This window comes from Ambystoma mexicanum, chromosome 1q, assembly GCF_040938575.1.
Source record: "Ambystoma mexicanum isolate Mex_15411 chromosome 1q, UKY_AmexF1_1, whole genome shotgun sequence".
NCBI lineage: Eukaryota > Metazoa > Chordata > Amphibia > Caudata > Ambystomatidae > Ambystoma > Ambystoma mexicanum.
The window spans coordinates 485,453,592-485,468,078 of record NC_090922.1 but is presented as its reverse complement, the minus strand read 5'-3'; the positions used below and the strand labels follow the sequence as shown (position 1 = coordinate 485,468,078).

At 47.0% G+C, this 14,487-nt stretch overlaps 1 protein-coding gene across 1 annotated transcript in view; it reads right to left on the bottom strand.

Annotated features, from left to right (window-relative positions):
* Nucleotides 1-14,487, bottom strand: part of LOC138529247 (phospholipase A2 inhibitor and Ly6/PLAUR domain-containing protein-like) — a 1,133,868-nt gene that overhangs the window by 601,564 nt on the left and 517,817 nt on the right. Inside the window, exon 3 of the mRNA XM_069640822.1 lies at nucleotides 13,789-13,911. Coding sequence (XP_069496923.1) covers nucleotides 13,789-13,911 — 123 coding nt within the window. The remainder of the gene's footprint in view (nucleotides 1-13,788; nucleotides 13,912-14,487) is intronic.

Sequence of the window (14,487 nt, the reverse complement as noted above, 5' to 3'; positions counted from 1 at the left end):
CCACAGTTTCTCTAGGGGTCTGAGCGTTTGCTGAATAATTCCAAGAGGCCTGAGGCATTCCCTGCACTGGGGAAGTCTGCAAAGTATGCTTTCAGCACATTGACCGGGAAGGTGTTGAGTGAGGGGGTGTTTAGCCTGAACCTTGTGAGCCGTAGTCTAGTAGGTGTCTGACAATGGGATGGTGGCGTGGTCAGACCAGTCAAGTGGGATAGGGCCTGCACAGGTGATTCAGAGGGATAATGTAAAGAGTAAGTCTAGGGTGTTGCCTTTGGTGGTACTACCCTATCGCGGTTATCTTAAATATCCTTGGTATTGTTTTAGGCTATCTTGGTAGCCTAACCCGCTAGGCCATATATGTTTTATTTCGGTTCCGGCTGGATTTATCGGCCATTTCTTTTTGAAAATGTCTTTCTCGTGTTTTACTCTGCGCACCAAACCAGGTTTGGTTCCTTTGTTCACTGTCATTTTCGCGGGCTTCTGGAACGAAAGAACCAATGAGGAGCTGACGGAAGAGGACCCCTACCACGACTGAACCGCCCGGTGAAGCCCTGCTGCAGGTCCAAATCCTCGAACTCCAACGACAGAGAAGATCCTCCAGGAATCTTCTTCCCCTGAGCTGGTGGGACCAACTAGTTCACCCAAACTGCAAGCCAGGACTCCCTCCTGGTCGAATTCACTGTACAGAGCTACAGTGTGCCGGATAGCCATGAAGGTCGGACCCTGCTTGGGTTTTAAGGGGCGCACCTTTTATTTGTTGCTTTGCTCTGCTGCTGGTTTCTTCCCTGGGCAGTGCAGGACCCTCCAGTCTTCCTACTTCATGTCAGTCCGACAGTCGCTTCAAGAACCGCGAGCCTGCAGGAACTGCCAGGAACGTCTGCCTCAGCTACAGCTTCTTCTCCATTTAAAGGTACTGTGCAAATCCGGTTGTTCATTGCGTTCAGCCGTGGTGGAAGTGTGTGAAATCTTTCTCCAATCCGAGGGCTTGTCCTTCCCTAGTCTTTAAACTAACTTTTCTGCTGACCAACTTCGTCCGGAACTCTTGGCAAAGACTTAACCGCAAACTACCTTGAGCTGTGTGATCTTGAGCAAAAGACTTTTGTCCTATTGACTTTGGCCCTAAGCCTTTTTGATTTGATTCCATCACTGTAGTTCCTCTTTCTAGATTGTCCTGCGTACTTACCTGTTAGTGCTGTTCAATTTCTACCTAACTCGGTCTTTCCCTCCAATTTAAATTTCTGGAGTGCCATTTTGCTCCGACTTCATTTGTGAGCTTAACTTGTCTGGAACCTATTGGGAGTGGTATGGTATATTAAGAGTGTGATTTTTAAACTGCTTTACTTTAGTGAAATGTTATACAACTGATGTGTAAATAAATGTATATTCTTTTACCTTGAGTCAGTGTTTGTTTGAATCATAGTAATTGCTGTCCTTTGTGTAACTATTGATACTGCTCACTTGCTCTTGAGATAAGTCTGGCTGCTCAGCCATCACTACCACTTTTACTGTGTAGTACAGGCTTGCACCAAAGGTGAATTTGTACTGTCACTTGTAGTCTGAATTGTGTGTGGTGTTCCCAAAGAGTACTGCATATAATTCTGCCTAACAGTCTGAAATCTATGCAGCGTGAATGACTGCTGAGTAAGCATTGATGAAACACGAGAGGGCAAAATTGATGAGATTCGCTAGGGTAGCTTGCCGTGGCTGCCTAGGGCACTTGGCCATTCATAACCTAGTGAGAATGGGGACTAGCTGTGGAGGGAGGAGACACATTGTGATATCTTTTGGTGAGTAGCAGTAGCAGTGATTAGTTTGAAGGTGAAATGCATTTTAGCGGGCCAGGCCCTTGGCCCTATGAGGCCAGAAAAGGCACAAACAGGTGAGGTCCTTGTCTTCACCAGTCCTTTGCATTAGTCTCAGAACTCCTGAAGTTAGCTCTGAATGGTAAGGAGACCCTGAATTACCGGATCTTGATGTCAAAATGGACGCCGTCGGTGACTTACAAAGTTTGAGCTTAAACAATTAAGCATGCTACATCACTTCTTACCACATCACTTCTTACCACTTCATCTTGGTTAGGTAAAGGGATGTCGGTACAACAGGGTTTTAGCTTAGGCCTGCTTGTCAGATAACTGTATTAGGACCAATTTCACAACAAATTGCTGAGGCTTTCAGGCTAAGCTTCTAGGTTACTTAGTGCATAAACTTTTCAGCAATAACAACAAGTTGGGGCTCAGCAACATATTTATATATCACTATTGGGGCAAAAATTCAAGTCGCAAGCTACTAGCCAGCCATACAAAAGGCACTTTCCACCTCAATTGAATACATCCACACAGCACGTCATTTCTTAATTGCCAAGAGTTAAATATCACTAGCCAATGGCTAATGGCGAGTGCAAAAGTTGTGCCCTGCTGCTATTTCTCAAATTATATATAGGGTTTCCTATTTTCATTTTGTCCGATTCTGGATGTGTTCCTCCAGGGTTGTCACATTTTTTTCTAAATCTGTGCTTATCAGGTTATACCCATTGTTTACCTAAAAGAAATCACAGACAACTTTATTATCCGGTGTAGACAAAAAAGGTATCTTTATTGCTGTGTGTATATTATGCACAGTTAATTTGATGCAAAATTACCCAAAGCTATATACTGATATAGTCCTTGCTATCGCTTGCATTCTTGGACTTGTAACCCTGAATTTATAACAGAAAAGAAAACTCCAAATACAAAAATGCAAAAAATCAAATGAAGAATGGATGGCCTCCATCTGCCCGACATCGGGCAAGGTAAGAAAGTGAATTAATTTTGCAGCGAACCCCAAGACATGCACTACCCAATGATAATATAAATCATAGTGTTCAAGAGATGAAGGGGCGTGAATGAGGAACAGAGACAGGTTTATCAGTATATGTATTTTCAAATCTGCAGGCAAAACAAAAACTTGAGCAATTAAAAAAACTTAGTTACAAGGCACAAGTTCTAAAAAAAAATAAACAGGCTCATTAACAGACAACATAGGGAGTGACCTTACAAAAAGTGACATATGCAAATTTCATTTAAATGGCCTTTCATAATTGAAGAAAGTGCACAGGATGAATAGAAGTGTGCCTTTCAGAATATTAATCAACACCCAAAAAGTAAGCAGGGAGCAGGACTGTTTCTCATATTAATGACCATCATTTCAAAATGTATACATAACTGAAAATCTGCAACAATAATAGAAATCAACTTCATTTTTTTTAAAGATTGCTCATTCTTAACAGACGTTTTAGTCTTTGAGATTTCCACTACACAAAGATGTTGCTGTGCCTCTTACCCTGATATCTTTGTTAATGACCTTGTTAATGTTAAAATGTGCTCCTGTAAAAATATGTGAAATATTCACACACTATTGACTGCATCAGCATGGAATGCAGTGCTAGCAAAATGTCTTGTGTTGCTGACCCCTTTTTTAAAAATAATTTCAGAAGACGAGGTAAATCTACAACAGCCACTTGATAATATTCATAGGATTTCTTGTCAAGAAGCAAGCTTCCGGTTATCTCTGAATTTGAGCCATTATCAATGGTTAGTAATTCTCATCGATGTCTGTATTCAATATTTATACATTTGGTCAAATACTGCACATATTTCAAAGTACCAGTGTGTTTTCAAATTCCTGTTTCAAAATACTGTAAATTATTAAGTTTAACTACTTCCAAAATTTCGAAATTAAATTACTTGATTATTCAAACCTATTTGTCATTTTCCTCCAATACCGCAAGAATAGGACTGCAGGTAAGGAAAAACAAAATAACAAAATACTCATACGAGCAGAACTCATTTACATGGACTACAGCAGGAGCAAACAAAATTGCAGGGGCGGGTCCAATACTAAAAAGAGACCATTGGTTCTTTGTACATACAGTGGTGGATATTTTTTTTTTTTGTCAAAATCTTTTTATTGAAATATCGATCAAACATTGAATTCATCAAATATCAAAGCCAGTGGCAACATTGCTTAATCACATGAGCCGCACATCAATCCAATCAACACCTTTGCAACTCATCCAGTGTATCGGCTTTAGCAACGTGCCCAAACAAGGCTAAAATTCATCATTTGTCACTGCGATTACAACATCAATTAATCTCATTAACAATGCATCAACATTTCATTTTAACAACTTTAAATTCATCTATTAAGAATTTTTCTTGAACATCCCCTGGGAATAGAATATATTAGCCTAATATTCAGTAGCGCTCTTAACTAAAGAAAAGTGGGAGAGAAAAGAAAGAGAAATAAATAAATAAATAAATAAACTCAACAAAGTTATGAATCTTTCACAGCATTGTACTCCAAGGAGTTGTAACACCCCCCCTGCCCCATCCTCGTCTCAGTCTAATGGGTGCCTCATCCCTATCAGCAGTATGTCAGGGCTGGAGAAGATATTTAACCAATCTAGGCTGGAAAAACGTGTTCTTTCTCTGCAACATGGTCCAAAAATGGGCCCCAGATGCGTGTGAATTTGGCTGTCCGATTTTCCATTGCAGCCGTTAGTTTGCCACTCTGAGAAGTTCCCAAACCTTAACCCACCAGTATGCGATGTGGGGACCTTCTAGTTCTTTCCAAAATCGTCTCGCGTAAGGTGAGCCGCCATAAGTAATTGTGTAATTAGGCAAGCTCTAGGGCCAGACTGTGGGTAAGACCCATCATCTGGTGTGTCATCCAATAGAATTACTAGCGGGTCCATGGGGAGCAGGGTTCTGCATATGTCCTTGATCTTTGACCTCATCTCCAACCAGTAGGATTGGATAACCGTACAGTGCCACCATAGGTGCCCTAGGTCTCCCTTCGCCTCACAGCCATGCCAGCATATATCAGGATAGTCCGGGTTTATTGCGTGTAGCCTCTGGGGGGAGAAATACCAACGGTAGCAGATATTGAGTGCGCACTCCCTGACTGTCGTGTATCTGGAAGACCTATGTGCTCTATCCCAGATTCTCCGACATGAGACGATGGCAAGTCGCTACTCTATGTGAGCGTTGCCCTTTCGACACTGTTACCTCTAAGCCTGAAGGGGGCCTAGTGGCAGCCTTTTCGATGATCGGGCTGGTGATCCACTGCCAGAGTTGTATATATCTAAATCTCTCAGTCTCTGGGAGGTTAAATTTCTCCTTGGATTGGGCAAAGGTCAGTGGCGCATTGTCGGCGTAGGGCTCCTGTAGTCTGAGGTCCCGTTCCTGACCAGATTTGGTAAGAATTGGGCTGAATCCCTGGAGTGAAGGCTGGGTTCTGCGTGATTGGGGAGAGGGGGCCCAAACCAGGGGGTATTCCCATCATCGTGCAATGCCTGTCCCAACACCGAAGAGTGGATCCTGTGGTCGGAAGGAGGGAGAAGGGGAAGTGGGAGAGGGGAGCCCCAGAGAAAAGCTGCTCAATATCTCGCCATTTGGCGGGGGTCAACTGGTTTAGTCCAGCCTAGGATTGGGGCAATTTGGGTTGCTCGGTAATATCTTGAGATGGAGGGGAGCCCAAGACCTCCCAGTTGCCTGTTCCGTGTGAGAATCATACGTTGAATTCTAGGCGTTTTCCGGTGCCAGATAAAGCGGCTTATCTCTTTCTGCAAGTCTAGCAAGTCTTGCTCTGGAATTTGAACGGGAAGTGCCTGGAATGTATAAAGAAGCCAGGGAAGCAAGGTCATTTGAACAGCACTTATGCGCCCTAGCCATGATATCTCTTGCAGGGCCCACTTTTGTAGAGATTCCTTGAAGTCTTTTAGCAATGGGGGAATGTTGGCTTTTACCAGGCCCGAATAGGACGGAGTCAGATGCACCCCGAGATAGTAATCTTGGAATTTCCCCAGCGAAGGGAGTAGGTGTTCTGCAAGGTGTTTTAACACCTGTGGTGATTCAGACAAGTTCAGGGCACTCGATTTTGTTGTATTTATTGTGAATCCTGAAATCCGCGCAAAACGGTCAAGCAGACCCATAAGCGGGGTGTTAGGGAGACTTCTCATCTATGGCTAATTTCCCTCACCTAGTGAGTCCCCCAGCAGCTTTGCTGGACTTCTGGAGTTTATTTTCTTCCACTTAGTAAGAGTGAGAGCTTTTTCCCCACTCTTACCTGTGTTTTGGTATGTGTTTCTACCTGTTTTTTGTGATTGTGGACTCTGAAGTACACCACTTCAGTAGCCCTCTTCTTTTTGTGTGTCACACAGCACCTTCAGTGCCGTGGCACAGGGTTGTCTTTGAGACTTCCCTCGACTCCATTTCTGAGGCGACTACCATCCCCCAGAAAATGGTAAAGTTACCATTAAGTTTAGTTAGTCAATCTACCACAGATCCAGTACACCCCATCTTCCATGGAGTACTGGAAAGGGTTAATTCATATCCCTTTTTATCTGTACTTCCTAGAGCATTGTTTCGCTCTTAACATTTAGGGCCTCATTACACGGACGGCGGTAAGGGTTAACGGTCACCGTTAATGGCAACGGTGACCGTTAACCCTTACCGCCGTACTACGAGGTCCCTTTGCGGGTTGGAGGATTTAACGCCTGCTTCTTGCAGGCGTTAAAATCCAACCCGCTAAAGGACCTCGGAGCTAATTACGGCACCGCAAAATTGCGGTGGCGTAATTAGCGCTTTCCCCAGTCCCATAGAGCCCTATGGGGCAGAAATGGGAATGGGGAAGGGCAATGGCGGAAAGGGGATTTACCGCCCCTCCAACCTTGGAATGGGGAGGTAAATCCCCTTTCCGCCAAGGCGGTGCCGGTATTTTACCGGCATGAGCCATGGCGCTAATAGCGCCATGGCTCACCGCCTACCGTGTAATGAGGCCCTTAGACTTGGCTGGTGGCAGTGGTATCTACCCTAACGTTTCTACCGCGATTATTATATAAACGTGGTACTGTTCTTGGCTATTATATTAGCCTCGAACATAAACCCGCTTGACCAAATCGTCTTTCTTTTTGCTCCGGTTGGGTTTATTCGCCATTTCTTTCTGTTAAAGTCCTTCTTGTGTTTTATTTTGCGTGGCAAACTAGGTTCGCCGTCTTTGTTCACTGTCTTTTGGCGGGCTTCTGCTCAGAAGCCCTCCTCAAGGCACCTGGGTGTCTAGGTGGGCTGAATTTGAGGGAGGGGTGTAGTCACCCCCTGCACAGGGTATCCTAGGAAACCCAAGTCGCACTATGTCATGATTGGGCAGGGTAGTTGTCCGGGCTGGACAACCACCCTGCTGGGTGATTGACAGCCAGGCTGTGTGAATGGAGTTTTTTCGCATAAAAGGCAGGTCTCTTAGGCTAGAAGTCAGAGTCGCCACTGGAACTACAAGAAACCGAAGAGAACGACGGCTGCTGCAACTACCCCGTCCCGGTGAAGCCCTGCTGCAGTCCTGAGCTATCTTCCCTTCAACGACTTAGAGAAGATCCAGTCCGGAGTCTTCTTCCCTTGAGCTTGGTGGGGATAACCAGCTCACCTTCTACAGCCAGAGGATCCTCTTCCTTGGTCGAAATCGCTGCACGCTGCTGTAGTGGTCCGGATAGCCACCTGAAGAGCCTCTCCTGTTTTTAAGGAGCGCACCTTTTATTCCTCGTCGCTGCTGCCGGCTTTATCCCTGTGTGGTGCAGACCCCCTTTAGACATCCTCCTTCACAACGAAGCTCCAGGAATCGTGGGTCTGCGGGAAACCAACAGGAACAACTGCCAGAGCACCAGCTACACCATTGGAACAAGGTACTGTGTTCTACTTGAGGAAACTGGGTGAATCCCTTTTCTTCATCTTCCAAGGCTTGCCCCTGTCTTCCCTCCTTCTTATAATTTTTGCTTCCGAATATTGACAATATCGAAGTACTTTTGGCTACGTTGAATCGTGAACTGTCTGACTGTGTGATCTTAGGCAACAGGCCCCGGTGTCTTTCGACCCTGGCTCCGGCCCTTTGACTTTTGAACTCCTGTCTCGGAGTGTTTCTTGATTCCGCCTGCCTAACCAAAATATTGCCTGTGATTTTTGCCTCCAACTCCCTCTGGGTAGATCAGGTGCTAAGTGTGTTTTTGCCCCGGTAGCATTTCATGTCACGGATATGCATTTATTTAGTAGACCGAACTGTCAAAAAGTGATCGCAATCGTATTTGCGGTAACGTGTTTTGTTCGTAACACCGGTTCATTCAAACACATGGTACTTACCTTGAGACTTACTGTACAAATTGAATTGGTTAGTTGTGGTATATTTAACGTGTGGTTTTTATTTGAGTTTAGTAGAAGTGTTGTGTTTATAACGAACGCTTTAAAAATAAATGTACTTCTATTTTTTACCTGATGCCTTGAGTCAGTGTTTGCTTGAGTCACAGTAATTGTGGTCCCTTTGTGTAATCTCTGCTACTGCTCATATACTTTTAAGATAAGCCTGGCTGCTCCGCAACTACTACCACTCTGACATAGTAGTACAGGCTTGTACCAGAGGTAAAACTTGTATTGCCACCTGTAGTCTTAATTGTGTGTAGTGGTCCCTAAGGGCACTGCACAGGATTCTGCCTAACATGGGGGGACCGAGGCCTGAGCCTCCCTTAGGAAACAGAGCACATCATCCGCATAGAGCGCAACTTTGTGGCACTGGTCTCCCACCTCAAACCCCTGAATTTCCGGGTGAAGGTGGATGTGTTGGGCTAAGAGTTCCATCGCTAGCGCGAAGACCAGTGGTGATAGGGGACACCACTACCTGGTCCCCTTACCGAGGGGTATCTGAGAGGTCCACTGGGAGTTGACTCGTATTCGGGTGGAGGGGATCCGGAAGTTGGAAAGGACCGGTTTGGAAAATTGTGGGCCAAAGCCCTTCAAGACTAATTGCGGATAGTCCCACGCCATACTATCGAATGCCCTATGGGCGTCTAAGGATAGCAGCGAGAGGGGACCTGGAATGGAGGGGGCTAGAGCTATTAGGTCCATTGCTCTGCGAATATTGTTGTGGGCCGATCGGCCCTGGATAAAGCCCGTCTGGTCCCTATCTATTAGTGTAGGTAATACCTCCCCCAGCAGCCGCACTATAATCTTCCTAAACAGCTTGGCATCAGTATTGAGCAAACCTATGGGCAGGTAGGATGCACATTCTGCCGGGTCCTTTCCCGGTTGAAGTAGGGTTGTATTCGATTCTGCCATAGATTGTGTAACATAGCCTGTTTCCCATATATCATTAAATAGCTTTGTGAGGTGTGGTGTGAGCTCCTTACAGAAGGTTTTATAAAACTTGTTTGTGAATCCGTCTGGGCCCAGAGCCTTGCCAATGGGGAGTGATTTAATCGCTAGTTCAACTTCCTCTGCGGATATTGGGGCTTCCAGGGATTCTTGTAAGAATTGTGTCAGCTGTGGGAGGTCAGACTTGGTTATGAAATCCTCGGCGGATTGCGAGTCCCCCCTATGCGGGGCCACGTGTTCCCTAAAGAATTCCTCTACAATATGGCATTTGCCCACTTCAGAGAAAGTGCCTTTGCCTGTCTTATCCCGCAGGAACTCTATCCTGTTTTGCTTTGTCTGCTTCCGCAGTTTGGCAGCTAGTAATTTATTAGCCTTGTTTCCCCTTGTATAAAAAATTTGCTTGGTACGCATCATACAATAGGCCGCCCTGCCAATGTGGTGTGCCTCGAGCGCTTTCTTAGCCATACGTAGATCCCTCAATGAGTGCCGTAAAGGTTTCCTCTTGTGCACTTCCTCTAGTCTACGTGCTTCCCCCTTCAAGTGCTCCTGAAGTAATCTCCTGGCCCTCCCCCATTGTGCAGCCTATTCTATAAAGTGTCCCCTTATCACTGCTTTGCTTGCCTCCCAGACCGTACCCCAGCTCACATCGCCAGTATCATTCTCTCTGTAATATAATTCCATGGATTCACTAATATGGGCACAGATCGCTGGGTCATCGAGCAGGAAATCGTATAGCCTCCAGGGGGGTTTCGTAGGAGGGGTAGCTCGGGAAGGGGCTATGGACAATAAAAGTGGGGAGTGATATGCAAGAGCCTTGGGGCGTATATCCATGTCTAATACATTCTGGATGAGTGAGTCTGAGATGAAAAACATGCCCAACCTTGAGAATCCCCCCATACACTGCTGAGAAATAAGTGTAATTCCTCTCCTTTTGATGGCAGTGTCTCCACACTTCAGAGTGTTCCTTCAACAGAGAAGTGAGAGCCCTGAAGTTGTTCCTATCGTTTAAAGTTGGCGGTAGCGTTTTGTCCACTAGAGGGTTTATCACTGCATTAAAATCCCTGTCCAAGATCATTTCCCCCTCTGCATGATCAAGTAAGGCTTTCGACAATGTCATGAAAAACAGGTCCTGTTTAGCGTTTGGGGCGTAGATGGATACCAGAGTGATTTTACAACCATCTAGCATGGCATTGACCAGCAGGAACCTCCCCTCTTCATCCCGGACCACCCCCAAGGTATTAAAGGAAATCCCCTTGCGCACCAGCATGGCAACTCCTTGTTTCTTCATCCCACTTGAGGCGAAGAATTTGGTGGGATAGAGCCTATCATTCAGACAGAATTCGTCGTCAGGTTGTAAATGGGTCTCCTGAAGAAATAGGAAATTCAATCCATGGAGAAGTGCTTTCCGTTTCAGAGGGGAGTTCAGGCCTTGCACATTAAGGGAGATGTATCTATAACTCGGGGTTGCCATGGTAAGGTTGCTCAGGTTTTTGCTTTAAGTAAGCCCGCCTGAAGAGACCAGGGGTAGGATACTTCCTCAAACAAATCATTGCGGTGCAATACGGGAAAGGTCTACGGTGAGTGAAAACATAACTCCAGTCTAATGGCTTCGGGTTAGATTAAAAAAAAGGAGCAGTGTAAAAACACATAATACATAATGAGCAAGTTATTATCATCAAAGATTGTGCTATTCCTAATCCCAGAGTCAACTTTAACCAGGTATTATGTATGTCGGGCGCCATCCACTCAGGCGCCCAAGTCAGCCAATTAACGGATATTTCTATTGCCCTGAGATGGGTCTAAACAGATATTCAAAAGCGTTGGGGAACTGCAGTGCTTTGAAATGTACGTTGCGATGGGCCAAACCCTCCCGGTTCCTCGGCACAAGGCAGCAGACAAAGTGTCCTTGGGCATAGCTCGGGAGGAGTAAGAGGCATGTACAGATACCCAGTATCTCCCGCCCGGGCAGCGAAAGTCCTCCTTGCAAGAGAGCATCAGGGCCATGCCGGGAACCAGGAGGTGGTCGTATCCTCTCATTAAGGTTGTGAAGGGGTTAGAGGCGATCCTTCTGGGGTCTTGGAGGCTTTCGATAGTCCGGATTCCTGGCGTGGGATCGCTGCGGACTGGAGCCGGCGCCTGGTCTTCCCACGCCCGGCCTTTGGCGGGGGGAGTGAGGTAGTCCCATTCACCTCCTGGACTTGCTGATTCAGATCATCATTTTCAGGCGCTTCCGACATCAGATTTCTCGCTTGTTCTTCAGAGGTAATTACATAGTGTTGGTTATGGAGGTCAAAGATCAACTTGCATGGAAACCCCCAGCGATAGCGGATCTTTCGGGCCCTTAACCAGGATGTTAGTTTCTGCAGCCGCCGTCTGCATGCTAAGGTATAGGGGGCCAGGTCCTGGAAGAGTTGTTCCTTCGCGCCTTGGAATTATATTGAGTCTGAGTTTCTGGTCGCTGCCATGATCTCCTTCTGGCGAAAAAAGTGTACCCGAGTGAGCACATCTGTTAGCAGATTCTTTCTCAGTTGGGCTGATGAGTACACCCGGTGGGTTCTGTTTAGCTTTAAATCTCCATTTGGTGGAAGCTCAAGGAGGGATCTGAACAGTGTCCCTACATAATCAGCCAGGAACCGTTCAGGGATCTGCGGGGGGACCCCACGGAGGCGCACATTATTCCGTCTCGACCTATTTTCCAAGTCGCCCTGCTTTGCCCATATTTTTTCTAGGTGCTCCTCAATGACCTTCACCCTTTTTGCTAAAGCTTCATTGTCGTGAGATTGCACACAAGTTACGTTTTCTAGATCGTTAACTCTGGATTACAGCCCCCCAAGGTGGGAGGTGAGGTCCGCGAGAGACTGGGCCAGCGATTCCTTGGAGGTCTTGATTTCCTTTTTGATCTCTTGGGTGAGGTCTTGTTTGAAGGACTTAAGCAATCCCTCCAATTCATCCCTGGACACAACCATGTTTTAACCCAGGTTTGGGGATAAAGCTGGGTGGATTTCAGCTATGATTGTGCTTGTAGCGGGTGGGTCCACAGGCTGTGGTGCCAGATAGGCCTGTATGCCATGTGCCTTCTTTTTAGCCGCTATTTTGGGCATTCCTTGGGGAGATCACTGGGGTCTCTTGATTTTCTTCACAAAGCAGTTGGAGGAGCATGAGGAGGGAGGCATACAGGGGCCAGGCTCATGAGTTTTAATGCAAGGTGGTCAGTTGGGCCATCTAGAGGGTGAAAGGCCTCTGCAATAATGTGGTGTCTCGCTCACAGGCTTTTGGGGCCTCCCTCCAAGTCTCAAAAACGAAGATGTTCTCCTGGTGGGCACCGGGGTTCCTCCTGCTGCGCCCCCTGCTTCCCCAGCACTCACCAGGGCTTTGCTCTGTGAAGTCCTCTGCCGCTCGGGTGTCGGCTCCGATCCCAGGATATCCCGGCTCCCACCGACCAAGCTCCAGCCTGGCGGGCATGAGGCCGGGCACTGTAGCTCCAGCGAGGCCGGCCCGGCGGTGCCGGAGGCTCGATCCAGCCCCCCAGCCCCTGTGCGATTTCTGGGCTGCAGGGGGTGCTCTCCCGCCAGGGCCCGCCGGTTCCCCGATCACAGCTCGCTGTCCCGAGCGGGCTTCCAGGGGCAGGCGCCGTGCAGTGGGAGCCGGTAGGCAAGCAGGTACCCCCACGCCGTACCCCCGGCACTCCAGCTCCAGCCGCTCCGACTGTGAGGTCCACCTACCTCTAGTCAGGCCGCCGGGTGGCCGCTGCCTCAGGAACCACTCTCCCCCCTCACTGAGGTCTCCAGGCTGTGGGTTCATTCTGTCTTGGTGAGTCTCGGCACTCCCACGGGACTCCCCGCAGTGGCAGCTAGATCCCCCTCGCCGCACCAGGCCGCCGCAGAATTGGGCCGGGGGGTCCCCGTGTCAGCGCGGCGCCGCCTGGGGCAACTCCTCTCACCAGCTTCACCAGTTGGTGCGCACCGCCATTTTCCTTTCCTTTGCCGCCTGGGTTCGCCACCTGAGAAGGTGCTCCATATAAGGGTTCTAGGTCGCAAAGTCCTCCAAAATCATTAGCACTTCCTCCTCTTTGCCCTGTAGCAAGATTGTGCAGAAATTTCTTGACTTGTGCCCCTTACAGCAGAGTTCACGGGAAACAGCTGCATGGCGTGCTGCCTAGCCACGCCCCCACAGCTTAATGAACAGAGCTTTCTGAGGCACACAAGGAAAAGACAACACTTATTATCCTGCGAATGTCCCGCATTACATGAGAATAAAGTCCATCGCAGTGACATGTTGGGGAAATCAACAATGGGAGACATGGGCCATACCTATTTGGGACCCTGGCTTTGAAACAAATTGCTCCCGTCTCTCAAATGGAAAAGTGGCATAGCTTTAAAACAAGACTAAAAACACATTTATTCAAATCACAACTTGGCACAATCAAATATGCAACTGCTGTCTCGCCCTAGGAGACCACTATGACAAACACTAGCAAATAGTAACCTGCCAAAAAGCTGACTCCCGTGCTTCCTCTATCTGCCAGAAAAGAAAATCTCTGGAAACATATCTGGATATTCTATTGTTTATGATTGGGGTGGCAACGTTTACTCTGGATGCCTGCTGACTGCTATTCTTTACTTACGACTTGTTGTGGTTAAAGTATATCTGGAAACGCAGGCATCTGACAATGCTGGGCAGGTAACTGAAGATCCAGTACAGGCTGAGTCGACTAAGCTGACGCACTGCACACAGGAGAGAGTGTTGCCTGGAATATAAAATGCATTCCGTTAGTCTTAAATATCTATTCTGTCCAGGCTATGTTTTCATAATACAGATGTTTCAATTTCTGGTAAGTCAAGAACGCAAAATAAGTATGATATACGCGCACTTGGGGATGGAAAATAGTCTTTTCAAGAGCTAACGTAAAGAAATCTAGCGATTCTGGGCTTCCACATATCTTCAGCAGCATGTTCAGCATCACTGTTGCGCAATATTTTTCCCTGTTGTAAACCATGTGATATGCAATGCAGAATTCGTCTCTGATGCATCATTTGCATGCAACAAAAAAAGCTACAGAATCAAGTGATTGACAATAATATCATGGTTGTATAGACTGCTTATTACACAGCCCGCGGTAGCGGCCGTGTAGTTATGGTTAAGTTGCTAAACACATAGGAAGAGCACTTTTTCAGAAGCTTATAACTTCGCTCTCCCTGGACGAATCCTCATCAAACTTTGCAAAAAAAAGTATATGGGCAGCTCTGAATTTTGTCACCAAGTTGGGCGAGGTTTCGTGCGGGGATGAGGAGGCCCACATTTTTTTTCCCCCATAGACTGAATG